We start from the raw sequence: 12,980 nt of genomic DNA on the forward strand, positions 1-12,980 counted from the left end.
TCCTTCTATTTCTGTTCACTTAGAAGCAAATTTATTCAGTTGTCTAAAAGCTCTTTAAATTGAAGTGAAATTTTAAAAATTAATTTGATTGTTTAACTCTGTTCATACTTTATTCTAAACTTAAAATGATTGTTTTATTTTAAATAACTTCCCCCCCACATTTAAATAGTTTTCCAGCATAAAGCAATATAAATGCATTCCAGAAAATAAAGTATATCCTTTAAATGACACATAATTTTACCTTTTTTTAAAAAATTTTTAATGTTTGTTTATTTTTGAGAGAGAGAGCACAAGTGGGAGAGGGGCAGAGAGAGAGAGAGGGAGACACAGAATCCAAAGAAGGCTCCAGGATCTGAGCTGTCAGCACAGAGCCCAACATGGGGCTCAAACTCACGAACTGCGAGATCATAACCCGAGACGAAGTTGGACGCACAACCAACTGAGCCACCCAGGCGCCCCCATAATTTTACTTTTTAATAGTGGCCACAGTTAGCATTTTGAGATATTGCCAGCTGATGTCTTCTTTCATTATATAGTATAGGAAAAATTTTTTTAAATCTGTATTAAACAAACCTAACATGATATCCTAAGCATTGTCCCATGCTTGTAAATGCTGTTGGAAAATATATTTAATGGCTTTATAATTTTGTAGGAGATGTACTGTATTAGTCACTCATTTCTTGTTGGACTTTATATTTAAGGTGTCATAAATTATAGGTTTTAAAATAAATTGTTGGGTGTTGGGCAAGCTCTTTTTGTTAGCGTGCTTATTTCCTGCGATATACATAAGTAGATCCTTCTAGCCATAAGGTTTTTGTTATCTTCTTTGTGTTCTCCAAGGTTGTGCTGGGAGTGGGGTAGTTTGTTTAATCGTTTGTCTCTCCCCCACTGGATTGTAAACTTTTAGAGGATCGAGGTTTAATCTTCTTTCATCTTTGTACCTCCATTGCTCAGCACCGTGCCAGGAACATAATAGGCATTCAGTAAAATATGTTTTGCATGCATATTATGATTTTGGGAAATAATGAGATTGGTTTTCATGTGATGTTTTGGATTTTTTTCTCATGGCTTTTTTAGTCTCACCTCACACATGTATAAGACACACATGAGAGTGGAATCTAAATTTAAGCCGGATTATTTTTTTTTAAGTTTATTTCTTTTGAGAGAGAGAGAGAGAGAGAGAGAGAGCACACAAGCAGAGGAGGAACAGAGAGAGAGGAAGAGAGAGAATCTCAAGCAGGCTCTGCATTGTTAGCACAGAGCCTGATGTGGGGCTCAAACTCACGAATTGTGAGATCATGACCTAAACCAAAATCAAGAGTTGAATGCTTAACCGACTGAGCTACCCAGGAGCTCCCAGATTCTTAAAAAAATTTACCTTGATACACAGTAGCTCACTAGTGGCAAAGAGGAGGGCATAAAATTTAGCGACAGGTCAAAGAAAGATACAGCTTACTGTTTTATAATCTTGTTCATTGTAGCTCTCTTATTTTCTACTTTTTCCTCCTATTTTCCTTCTCCTGCCTACTCTCCAGAATTTAGCATCAGGACCATACTTTGAGACAAGTCTTGCTGCTTTTGCACTCAACTAGTTCCTTTTTAAGGACTGTGAGGGTAGGTTAGAGGTGTTAAATTTTAATTTTTTTAAATAAAGTTTTCTTCCCTGAATAAACCCACCAAAAGACTTCAGATCTTTTTAATGGAACCCTTTAGATAGATTTCACAGAAAATGCATCTGTGTGTACATTTTATGTGTATGTATATAAAATGTTCATATATATAATTACATGTTTGTAGGTTTATATGTCTGTGTATATTTCATGTGTAGGCCTATCTGGCTACTTAGGTGATGGAGTAGAAATGTTAAATATGTGATTATTGAATTCTTTCTGAAACCCGAGCTCTACCAGGTTGTCTTGACTTTTGATAAAAGTTGTATAATTATAGGTTCTTTGATAGTTGGATAACACTCACAGTTGCTCCATCCCTGTGTCTTGTGTGCACATAAGTAAATATTTAATGGTTCTTTTCTAGTACAGCACAGATGCTTAAAATATTAATTGTGGTCAGCTAATTGTGTGGTTATTGGTACTCTTCTGAGAACAATGAGTCACAGCACCATTCTTTATTTTAGAACACTGCCTCACGTTGCCCTGATAATACAAAGGTGGACTGATTTCTCGTAAAGACATTTTAAAAATGGGACATGACTTAGAATCACAAAAAAGTTTAGTTGTCTCTGGGGGCATTCTCAAGTAAGTCATTTATGTTCTATTTACATTCTCAGAACTTCAGGCAGGTAGGTTAGGAGACCACCGTCCTGATTTTTTATAGTAAAAGTCTTCCCTGTTGTGAAGTAACACATCTGAAGTAAGGTCAGAATGATTGAGGGGAGGGAGATGCTGAAAAGCTGAGTTGGAAGGAGGCAACAGTGCAGGTGGCCTGGATGGGGGTGGGGAGATACCCCCACTGCTGGCGCAACCTATGCCTCACTAGTGTTAAGTCAGGAGTTAACAGGGATTACTTACCACTGTCCCTGTGATACAGTGGTTCTCAACGTTGGCTGCACAACTAGAATCACCTGTAGGAATTAAAAAAAAAACCTGCACATGACACCAATTAAATCAGATTCTCCAGGAGTGGACCTAGGCATCAGTATTTTTCAAAGTTTCCCAGGAGATTCCAATGTGCAGCCAAGGTGGGAATCCCTGTAAAATTTGAATAAGCTACAGAGAGGATGTATTATTTAGCTACTGGCTTTAGTTAGACCTAATCTATTATAATTAACCAACTGGGAATTCCTGGTGGAAACTTAAGGTTCATTCAGTAGCAACTAACTGCTAAGAATATAAAGAAAGATATGGTTGATAAAGGAGTGCAGTCTAGTGTAGGAGATAGAAATAATAGTGTAATACAGGGCATATAGAATATTTAGATACAGGTGTTTCTAGGGTATTACTGGAAATACAGTAGTAGGGGCAGATAGCTGCTTAAGGTTCGGAATATGGAATGGCGTAGAAAGGAAATGAGAAGTGGTCAAGGTTTCACAGAGGAAGTGATGAGTTAAGAGTTTATCAGGTAGAAAAGGGAGGAAACAGGAAGTTTTTAAAGAAAGGTAATAGCATGCAATGTGAAGAGATTGAAGGAATACATGTTCAGGTATTTGTAAGTTATACAGAAAGGAAGATAGAGTTGGGTGGTAAAGTGCCTCATAAAAACAACTTTCAGGAATATGGACGTCATTTTGCATGCCAGGTTGTCAAAGGGCCAAGTGCAGAAGCTGGTCAGGTGTGAAGCAGTTGGTAGCGTTGGAGGCTCTAGTAATCCGGACAACATGGACTTTGTTTAAAGGCATTTAATTTAGAAAGATTTTCAAAATTTAAATTAAAAGTTAAATAAAATGGAATATTATTAAGGGAAGTGAATGTGTTAAATTCAACCTGTAAGCGCCAGTTTGTTAGTACCTTCCGTATAAGAGACCAGTATGGGATAATAAGCAAGGACAAGCCGTAAGATTTTATAGCATTTCTAAAGAAGTACCATAGAAATATCATTAAGAGTTGGGGTCACCTGGAGATGTGGAGATGAGAACATAATGAAAAGATTAGTAGTAATCTAGGTTAAATGTTCATTCTAGCAAGCCATAAATACTTTCAAATAAGGTAGTTTATACACTTGTTGGCTACTCATTTCCTGTACTGTTAAGCTGTCAGCATTGATCATACCTTCTTCCCACCTCCATCTGTTACTTTACAGCTCCCCATCTTCACTGTCATTTGTCCTATTCTGCTTCTCTGTGTGTTGAACAAGGTTATGTTTGTTTCTGTGTTGGTTTGGATTTTAAGTTAACACTCTTGATAGTTCATAGAAACTTTCTTCTGTTTCATCTTATTTAGCATTTGGTTATTGCTCCCAAAATTTCACTGTGGGAAGATTCACCAAACCAAGCTACTGGTTTTAGTTTACAGTTGTTGTCTTTAATGCCTGACCCTCAGAATTGAACTGAGTCTTGGATGGAGAACCACCAATTTTCTATTTATACCATGCTGGTTATTATCACCATCAGAAACATTGTGCATTTGTTTAGATAACTCCCTACTTAGTCATTTTCATTACTGGAACCTTCCTCCTGTTTTTTTTCTAGTGTTTCTTTGAGTTCTGCGACCTAAAATGAACAAGAATTAACATTTTATGATATTTATGTTGCTTTTTGCATCCTACTCCTTCCCTTAGTTAACTAGGATGTGTGCGTTGTAAACTCTTAAGTCTTCATATGCCTAAAACCATTTCTTTTCTTTTTTTTTTTCATTTAGCAAATATTTATTGACTGTCTGCCCTTTGCTAGACAATGTCTAAAACCCTTTCTTAAATGATGGATTAGCAGTATAAAACTCAAGGGTGACAGCTATTTTCCCTTAGCAACTTGAAGATCATTAATTTTATTGTCTTTTGGGCTTTGTTTCTGCTAACGAGAAGTTGCTATCAGTCCAGCCATTCCTTTGTTGGTAACCTGTCTTTTATGGTTTTTCTCTTTATTCTTGCTGTTCTGTAGCACAGTATCTAGCTATTAGATTTATTTTTAATTATCCTGTTCATTAATATATACTTTCTATCTAAGGACTCTCTCTTCAAGTCTGGAATATTCTTAGCCTTATCTCTTCAGTATTTTCTTTGCCATTCCCACTGTTCTGAACTTCTAGAATTTCTACTAGGTGTATGTACTTCTCAATCCGTCTTTTATGTCTCTTACCTTGTTTTAAAATATTTTTATCATTTTATTTTTCTATGCTACATTTTGGGTTACTCAGTACTTTTTCATTGGGCAACTCTTTGGACAGGTTTGTAGGTGAATCACTGGGTAAGGGATTCATGACTGGTGGCCTTTTATGTGTATGTATGTATATGTATGTATTTAATTAAATGAAATAAGAGGACAGGTCATCTGCTGATGGTGAGGGATTTTGGGGTAAAATAAATGACACATGGAAAGAGGTGAAGGTCACCAAGATGAGTGTACCATTCATTTCTTGGTTAAAAAGCTTTTATCTAAAATTTTTAAAAATAAAGATTTAAGGAAAATAACTGATAATCATAATCTTGATATTTTCCCCAAGTATTAAAGAGAATGCAGTTGTATTAGCTGAGAACATAAGGTTTTTGCTTGTTTGTTTTTACTTTATATTAGCAGAAGGTAAGGAAGAGGGGTCTGAGAGTTAAAAGACCTGTATTTCATATTTGGTTCTGCCAGAGATTTAAAAAAAAAAAATTTATCTATTTATTTATTTTGAGTGAGAGAGAGAGAGAGAGTGCAGGAGGGGGGTGGGTAGGGGCAGAGAGAGAGGGAGAGAGAGAATCCTAAGCAGGCTCCTCACTGTCAATGCAGAGTCCGACGTGGGGCTAGATCCCATGACTGTGAGACCATGACCTGAGCCAAAATCAAGAATCGGATGCTTAACTGACAGAACCACCCAGGTGCCCCAGTGCCAGAACTTTTGATGAGTTATTTTGCCAATTTTTAAGCTTACAAAATAGGAATAATAGTATGTACCTTACATGTTTTTTTAGTACTGTATTGCTTTTATGAAGATTTTTGAGATTATAAAAATGTTTTGAAAACCACAGCATTGTTCATAAGATATGAGATGCAAAAGTAGTATAACCCATAGATTTAAATTATTTTGTGTCATTTTTATGCTGTTGCCTCCAGATTAAAGTAGATAATGTGTTAGATGTATATAGCATTACTTTTTAGAGAAGATGTATGTGTGCTTTTTCTTTTGTCACCAGTTCCAAGTATTTTATTTTACTTGGTTTGTCCCAATGGATTAACTTACTAAAGGATTTTTAGAAAAACATGTGGATAAAATATTAGTCATTTAAATTAGATTACATTTATATTCAACATTTGCTATTTTTGAATAATTTAGAGAGATTTATTGTAAAAGCAACTGCTCTATGTAATCTAAAGTAGGTGACATTTTTGTCCTTTTAAAAAAGGCACCAGAACTAAACTTTGTTAATTTGATGTAAGAGAACTTAAATTATACTTAATCTTTTTCCTGTTTGACAGGCAACCAGATAAACTGGTGGTGGTTTGGACAAGAAGAAGCCGAAGGAAGTCTTCGAAGGTTTGTCTATTTTCAAAATTTCATACCCAAATGTTGAATTTAACTTTTAGTTAAATTATTAAACTTCTGTAGTCACATTGTAGATTTTAACATTTTGGGTTATTTCTGATGATCTACTACTAAAATGGTTGATTAGGCATTTTGATTGTGTAACTGCAGTTCTGAAAATGGGAGCCAGATACCTGAGTTTTGATCTTGGATTTGGCAGCCTTGGATAACATCACAGTTATCTAGCTTCTCTGTACTAGTGTATTTATGAATTAATGATTAACTAGGTAACACTTACAAAATTGTACCTGAGATTATTTACTCAGATTCCAAGAGAATGAAGTTAGGGCACACTTAAGGAATGGTGAGTTCTTGGAGTCCATTGCTGGGCTGCAGTAGAAAAGGAGTTGGGTTTTTCAAAGATTTTAATTTAAAAAAAATTTTTTTAATGTTTATTTATTTTTGAGAGAGAAAGAGAGCATGAGCAGAGAGGGGCAGAGAGAGAGGGAGACATGAATCTGAAGCAGGCTCTGGGCTCTGAGCTGTCCTCACAGAGCCCAATACAGGGCTTGAACTCATGAACTATGAGATCATGACCTGAGCTGAAGTTGGGTGCTCAACCGACTGAGCCACCCGGGCACCCAAAGGTTTTAATTTTTTGCACTTATAGCTTTGTGGGGAGTAGAACAGAATTTTTAAAATGTTCAGTAACAATTCTGCAGATACTTTAAAAATTCCATTCTGTAAATAAGTATGAATGTATTTCTATAAGCACATAATAATTACAAGCATGTTAAGGATGTTGGTTTTTCCATAAGTAGTCCTGTGTGAGGAAAAAATTTATTCCTTTTAATTAAAATTAAATCAAGTTTAAATTTCAGAATTTTTAATATTTTTGAGGTATCTTGTCAAATTTTATTGTGCTAAAATTACATATAGATCTTAATTATACAATTTAAGTCAATATATACTTGTGTAATTAGTACTCCTAATAGCATATAGACTATTTTCGTCACTTTTTCCTTTGTGTTCTCCTCTGGTTAATTCCCAACTCAGAGGCAACCACTATTCTGATTTTTCTGTCACCATACAGTAATTTTGCCTGTTTTTGAATTTCATTTAAATGGAATCATATAGCAGTACTGTTTTGTGTGTGGTTTCTTTTGTTCAACGTAATGTTTTTGAGGTTTATTCATGCTGTTGTGAATATGGTAGTTTTTTTTTATTGGTGAGTAGTATTCCATCAAATGAATTTACTACAGTTTGATTATTTATGCCACTGTTGATGATTTGATTCATTTCCAGTGTATATTTTGAATATTCACTACTGCAAAGAGGTTTACTATAAATATTACCATACCAGTATTTTAGGAGACAAATATTTTAATTTCTCTTGGGCAAATACTTAGGACTGGAATCAGTGGGTTGATACATTTTTAACTTTTAAATGTATTTCCACCAGCCATATAGGAAAGGTCCATTTACATCATATCATGAATGATATCTTCTTCAAAGCATATATTTATAGTTTTGGGGCATTGTATTTTGGACCTGTATTTTCTTATCCATTCACATATGAGAAAGAGTTCTAAAAATAGGCTTAGGGTCTTCTCTGTTTTGCTGGATATTGTTATTTTTGCCTAGTGGGTCTTAGGCTTTTGTGGAGAGGAATAATATAAGGTCATCCACTAAGTATGATAGATGAATATAACTATAACTATAAACTTTAGATTTAACATGTTTTTAGCTATCAACAGAAAATAATTTTCTCCTTTTAATAATTAGATACTAATTATTTTCTAAAAAAATATGAAACATAATGAAATACTGTAGATTATAGACCAATTCATAATGCATACCCATATTTGAAGTAAAATACACCTTTATTTAATTGCATTTTCAAAAGTCAGTCAAATAACTTTTAAGGCCAAATTATTTTTCATATTGTATCAAATATTGATTGAATCCAGATAGTAAAATCCAAACATATGTGGCTATAGGTTGATTTTTCCCAGAATGCATATTTTCTAGAAAGAATTAATTCTTGTACTACTGTCAAATTGTGGCACTCTTAATATTTTAAATCCCTCCTGGATATTTCAGAATCATTGTGTTTCCTCTTAAAATATTATAGATGTAGTTTTTTTGAAAAAAATTTAAGAACCCACCATGTGTTAAAGCTCGTTAGGGGCACCTGGGTGGCGCAGTCGGTTAAGTGTCCGACTTCAGCCAGGTCACGATCTTGCAGTCCGTGAGTTTGAGCCCCGCGTCAGGCTCTGGGCTGATGGCTCAGAGCCTGGAGCCTGTTTCCGATTCTGTGTCTCCCTCTCTCTCTGCCCCTCCCCCGTTCATGCTCTGTCTCTCTCTGTCCCAAAAATAAATAAACGTTGAAAAAAAAATTAAAAAGAAAAAAAAGCTCTTTATATAGCAAGTGCATAGTATGTTCATACATATGTGAAATGCTGTGTTACAAGTTGTACAGACAGCTAAAGAAAAGGGGGAGACTTAAAAATCAGTTTCAGAAATTGTGAAAGAAATGATTACAATATTATTGTAAAAGTTAAGCAGGTAACTTTTTTTAATCTTAAGAAACTCGAAATACATGACGTTTTGGAATTCTTTAAAACACACACACACGCACACACACACACACAAACTTGTCTCCAGCTATTTTTTATTAAATTAGCTATCAGTTATACCAAAACCAAAGACTAGAACCATTTTATTTCTTCTGAAAGATACTTCTGTTTTCTGATGGTTTTCCTTTAAGATACACATTATTTGCTGTATTATTTCCCATTGAAATCACTGAGGGAGAAAAAAAGATCTCTGCAACCATTGGGCAGAAAACATTCTAGTTTTTACTTTTAACTATATTTTTGGAAAGAGTTTGAGTTGCACAGTAGTCAGTTTGGTTTTTGTCATCCATGTAGCTTATTATTTCTCTTTCCTGATTCTGAGTATACCTGCCTTTTTTTATATTGATTGATAGATTGAAACTTATAACAGACCCAGATAAATATCAGACTAGTGAGTAAAATAATAAGGCACACTACCTTATTTTTTTTTAATGTTTTTATTTACTTATTTTGAAAGAAGGAGCACGAGTGAGGGAGGGGCAGAGAGGGAGGGAGAAAGAGAATTCTAAGTAGACTCTGCTCCATCAGTGTGGAGCTCAATGCGGGTTTGATCTCATGAATCGTGAGATTATGACCTGAGCTGGAATCAAAAGTCATATGCTTATCTGACTGAGCCACCCAGGCGACCCTACCTTAATTAATTTAAAGTTTAGTTCTTAGTTTAGTGCTCACTTTCTTTGGGCACATGTTTATCTTGATAGCTAAATATATAATTAGAACTCATTTTTTATTGAGAAAGTAGTTAACCATGGATAATTAATACAATGTGCAGCTTCCCTACCTCTTCTCCTCAAGTCATGGCATTTATAAAAAAGATTTGTTAGGCTGCAGTTGATTTGTATATACTTAAATAAAATTATTTTTCGGTAAAATATATGGCAGTAGGAATCAAAGCAACTATGATAGTCCCCATAAATTATGGCAGAGTAGTATGTTGCCTTAAATATGGTTTTCCAACAGAAGTTTAAGCTCACAGAGAAATGGGAGGATTCCAAAGGGAAACCAGAGCTTTAAAGTCCTCACAAGCTTTTTGATGGCATTACCACCTTTACTTTCTTGCTCTGTGGTTGTGCTACAGCCTTTTACAATGTGCTGAGATAACAGGAGGGGCAGGGTACAGTTGCAGAGCTTTGCCTTATGGCGACAACTCTAAGGTAAACTCTACATGTGACATCTTAAACATATGGGTATATGCATTTTTATAAACCGAAAATTATCTATTTAACAAGTGACAGCTATATATTTTTAGTGAAATATTTTCATTTTGTAGGAATCACAAATAACAAGTGAATGTTTATTCTGTGTTTAGTACCATATTAGGTACAAGTCTTTTAGGGAAGGTATGACATGAAATAATTAGAAAGTAAGGTATTTTATAGAGTCAGTACCCTAAATTGAGAAATGTTACCTTTTTTCTAGGTTTGCTTTGGCATGTCAAAAGATCTGTCATATGATTAAAAAATGAGAAAAATTGTATAAGGGGAACTGGATAATGTGGCGTAATCCTTTTGTACTATTATCTGTACTAGATAGATTGCTGGCAAATAAAGAGATAACCTGCCTTTCTTAACTGTGCAAAGGAGCTGAATAGCTGTATGTGCGTTTCTGTGACTAATTTTTTTTCTTTTTTTTTTTAACGTTTACTTATTTGAGAGAGAGAGAGAGAGAGAGAGAGAGGAGAGAGAAGGTGGGGGAGGGGCAGAGAGAGAGGGGGACACAGAAGCTGTAGCAGGCTGCAGGCTTCGAGGTGTCAGCACAGAGCGCCTGACACGGAGCTCGAATTCACAAACTGCGAGATTATGACCTGAGCCGAAGTAGGCTGCTTAACCGACTGAGCCACCCAGTCGCCCCAGTGCCTAATGTTTTCTGAGAAAATCTTTTCTATTACTTTCAGTGAAGACCAATCAGGGTTCTTACAGTAGTGATGTTTGCAAATATGTGCTTCTCCTAAATCAAATTCTTAAAAACATAATTAATGTCTCTATGGATTTGTACAATTTTTTTTTTTACACAAATCTATTTTTGCCCATATTGGACTTTTCATTCTTTTTCTAGGTTCAGATTCCTGAATTCAATTGGAAGTGAAAGTTTTAGTAAGCTGTTTGAAAATAGGAATCTTTTTTTTTCGTGTTTGCTACTATGCACATCCCTGGTTTCCTTTACAATAAAATTTACTTCGTTCTGTTTTCTGCCTACCATATAATATTTCGCTAACATTACAAAGGAGGTGGTGCCAGCTACTCAGCCAGACTAATTGATGTTTTTACAGTGTCCTAACTTAGCCAGGTTGTATAGACTCTAAAAGGAATATCAGAAAACCAGAGCTCTGACTTAGTTGGACCTTTTTTGCTGGGGACAGAGATGCTGAGTGGAATGGTAAGAAAATGGCAGCATATTAGCAACTTGGGAACTAACACCCTTACATCTTCTTTTAATAATAAAAAAAAAGATTTTAGTTAAGCAGATTTTATTTTTGTTTGTTCAGCAATCTAATTTCTATTCTGTGATCGAAGAAGGAGGATTGAAAGAGGTCATTTAGAGTGCTAGCATTAGGGTACCTGAAGAAATTATCTGATACTACCATCTACTAACTCTGCCCAGTGATCTCTGCATTCCCTGCTTTTCTCACTTTTGATATTTGTATTATCCACATAAATGTTAAGAATTTAGGGATAGAAGACTATTTTCTTGACCACTGTATGAATCAGAGATAGAGCTGGGTAAGATGTTAGTTGGGTGAAGAAATTTGAACTTGGAAATCATGCAGGTGGTTCTCCTACTGATTACTCATGTAGGTTCAGGCAAGCTCTTTACTCTTTGATTGCTTTAGTTTTCTTATCTGGATTAGATCTCTTAAGGGTATCTTCAGGTCTAAAATCCATTGATGGTCATTTTTTCATTATGAATTTTACAAATACTAGGGGCGCCTGAATGGCTTAGTCAGTTGAGCATCCAACTTTGGTTCAGGTCATGATCTCGTGGTTTCTGGGTTCGAGCCCTGCATGGGGCTCTGCACTGACAGCTTAAAGCCTGGAGCCTGCTTCCAATTCTGTGTCTCCCTCTCTCTGTCTGCCCCTTCCCAGCTTGTGCCCTCTCTCTCTCTCTCTCTTTCTGTCTCAAAAATAAATAAACATTAAAAAAATGGGGCACCTGGGTGGCTCAGTCGGTTAAGCGTCTGCCTTTGGCTCAGGTCATGATCTCACAGTTCGTGAGTTTGAGCCCTGCATCGGGCTCTGTGCTGACAGCTCAGAGCCTGGAGCCTGTATGGATTCTGTGTCTCCATCTCTCTCTGCCCCTCCCCCACTTGCTCACGTGTGTGCTCTCTCTCTCTCAAAAGTAAATAAACATTAAAAAATATTAAAAAAAAGAATTTTACAAATACTGTATCTTTGCTGCTGTGGCTAATAAGAAAAGTTCAGTTATTATACTCTTTTTATGTTTTTATTCTGTGGGGAGGCTATGAAAATATAATGATGGTGAGTTTGGAAAGACCAGAGGAATAGTCTGACCTACTATCACAGTATGTAAGAATTAGAATTGTCATAAATCTTCAAGATTAACTGTGTAGGTATGTAGAGTGGAGTTTTGATTAAGGATTATCTAAGGTAGGCAGAAATTTACTTTTCAAAATGGAGATTCTTGACTTTGTGAAGTTTTTGTTCTAGAAGTGTCAATAGGCATATTTCCATAAATAGAGGAATAGAAGAATCTCTAGAGATATTCTTTAATCAGTAGAACTCAGCTTTTTGCTAACTCTGTTGTGTGCTAACTCTGTTGTTAGTGTGCTAACTCTGTTGTGGTCAGTGTCTACTTCCCTTTCCTTCCCTGAAGTTTTATGATTGGACGGCAATGGAGAGAGAATAGAGGGAGAATTACTAACAATTTATGAGTTGAAGTGGGGAGATGCTGCTAAACCTATCTTATGTTGGTATCTTAACTAACAAAATATGATAAGATTTGAATGGACATAAGTTTCCATGATCTTGATCCTTTCTCACTTCCATTTTGTGGGTTCAAATCCAACTTCTGCCACTTACTTGCTGTGTGATCTTGGGCAAGTCCGTGTCTCATTTTCCTTATCTGTTAAATTTGTTCCTTGTCACACACCTGCAGTCATATCCTCTAGCTTCTTTCTTGTTATCATGAAAGAATTATCTATGCTTCTGGCAAAGGTCAATCTGTCTCTTTTTCCTACTGTTAAGGGCATGACTCTAGTAATTTTCTC

The 12,980-nt window shown here is 35.6% G+C and overlaps 1 protein-coding gene across 13 annotated transcripts in view; it reads left to right on the forward strand.

Moving 5' to 3' along the window:
- The window catches only part of EHBP1 (EH domain binding protein 1), a 357,708-nt gene that overhangs the window by 90,393 nt on the left and 254,335 nt on the right, over positions 1-12,980 (forward strand). For all 13 annotated transcript variants that reach the window (XM_027072361.2, XM_027072364.2, XM_053200656.1 and 10 more), the window contains one exon: positions 6,071-6,128. In XM_027072361.2, the coding sequence (XP_026928162.1) occupies positions 6,071-6,128 (58 nt within the window). The remainder of the gene's footprint in view (positions 1-6,070; positions 6,129-12,980) is intronic.

The sequence above is a fragment of the Acinonyx jubatus genome, chromosome A3 (assembly GCF_027475565.1).
Source record: "Acinonyx jubatus isolate Ajub_Pintada_27869175 chromosome A3, VMU_Ajub_asm_v1.0, whole genome shotgun sequence".
In the NCBI taxonomy this organism is placed as follows: domain Eukaryota; kingdom Metazoa; phylum Chordata; class Mammalia; order Carnivora; family Felidae; genus Acinonyx; species Acinonyx jubatus.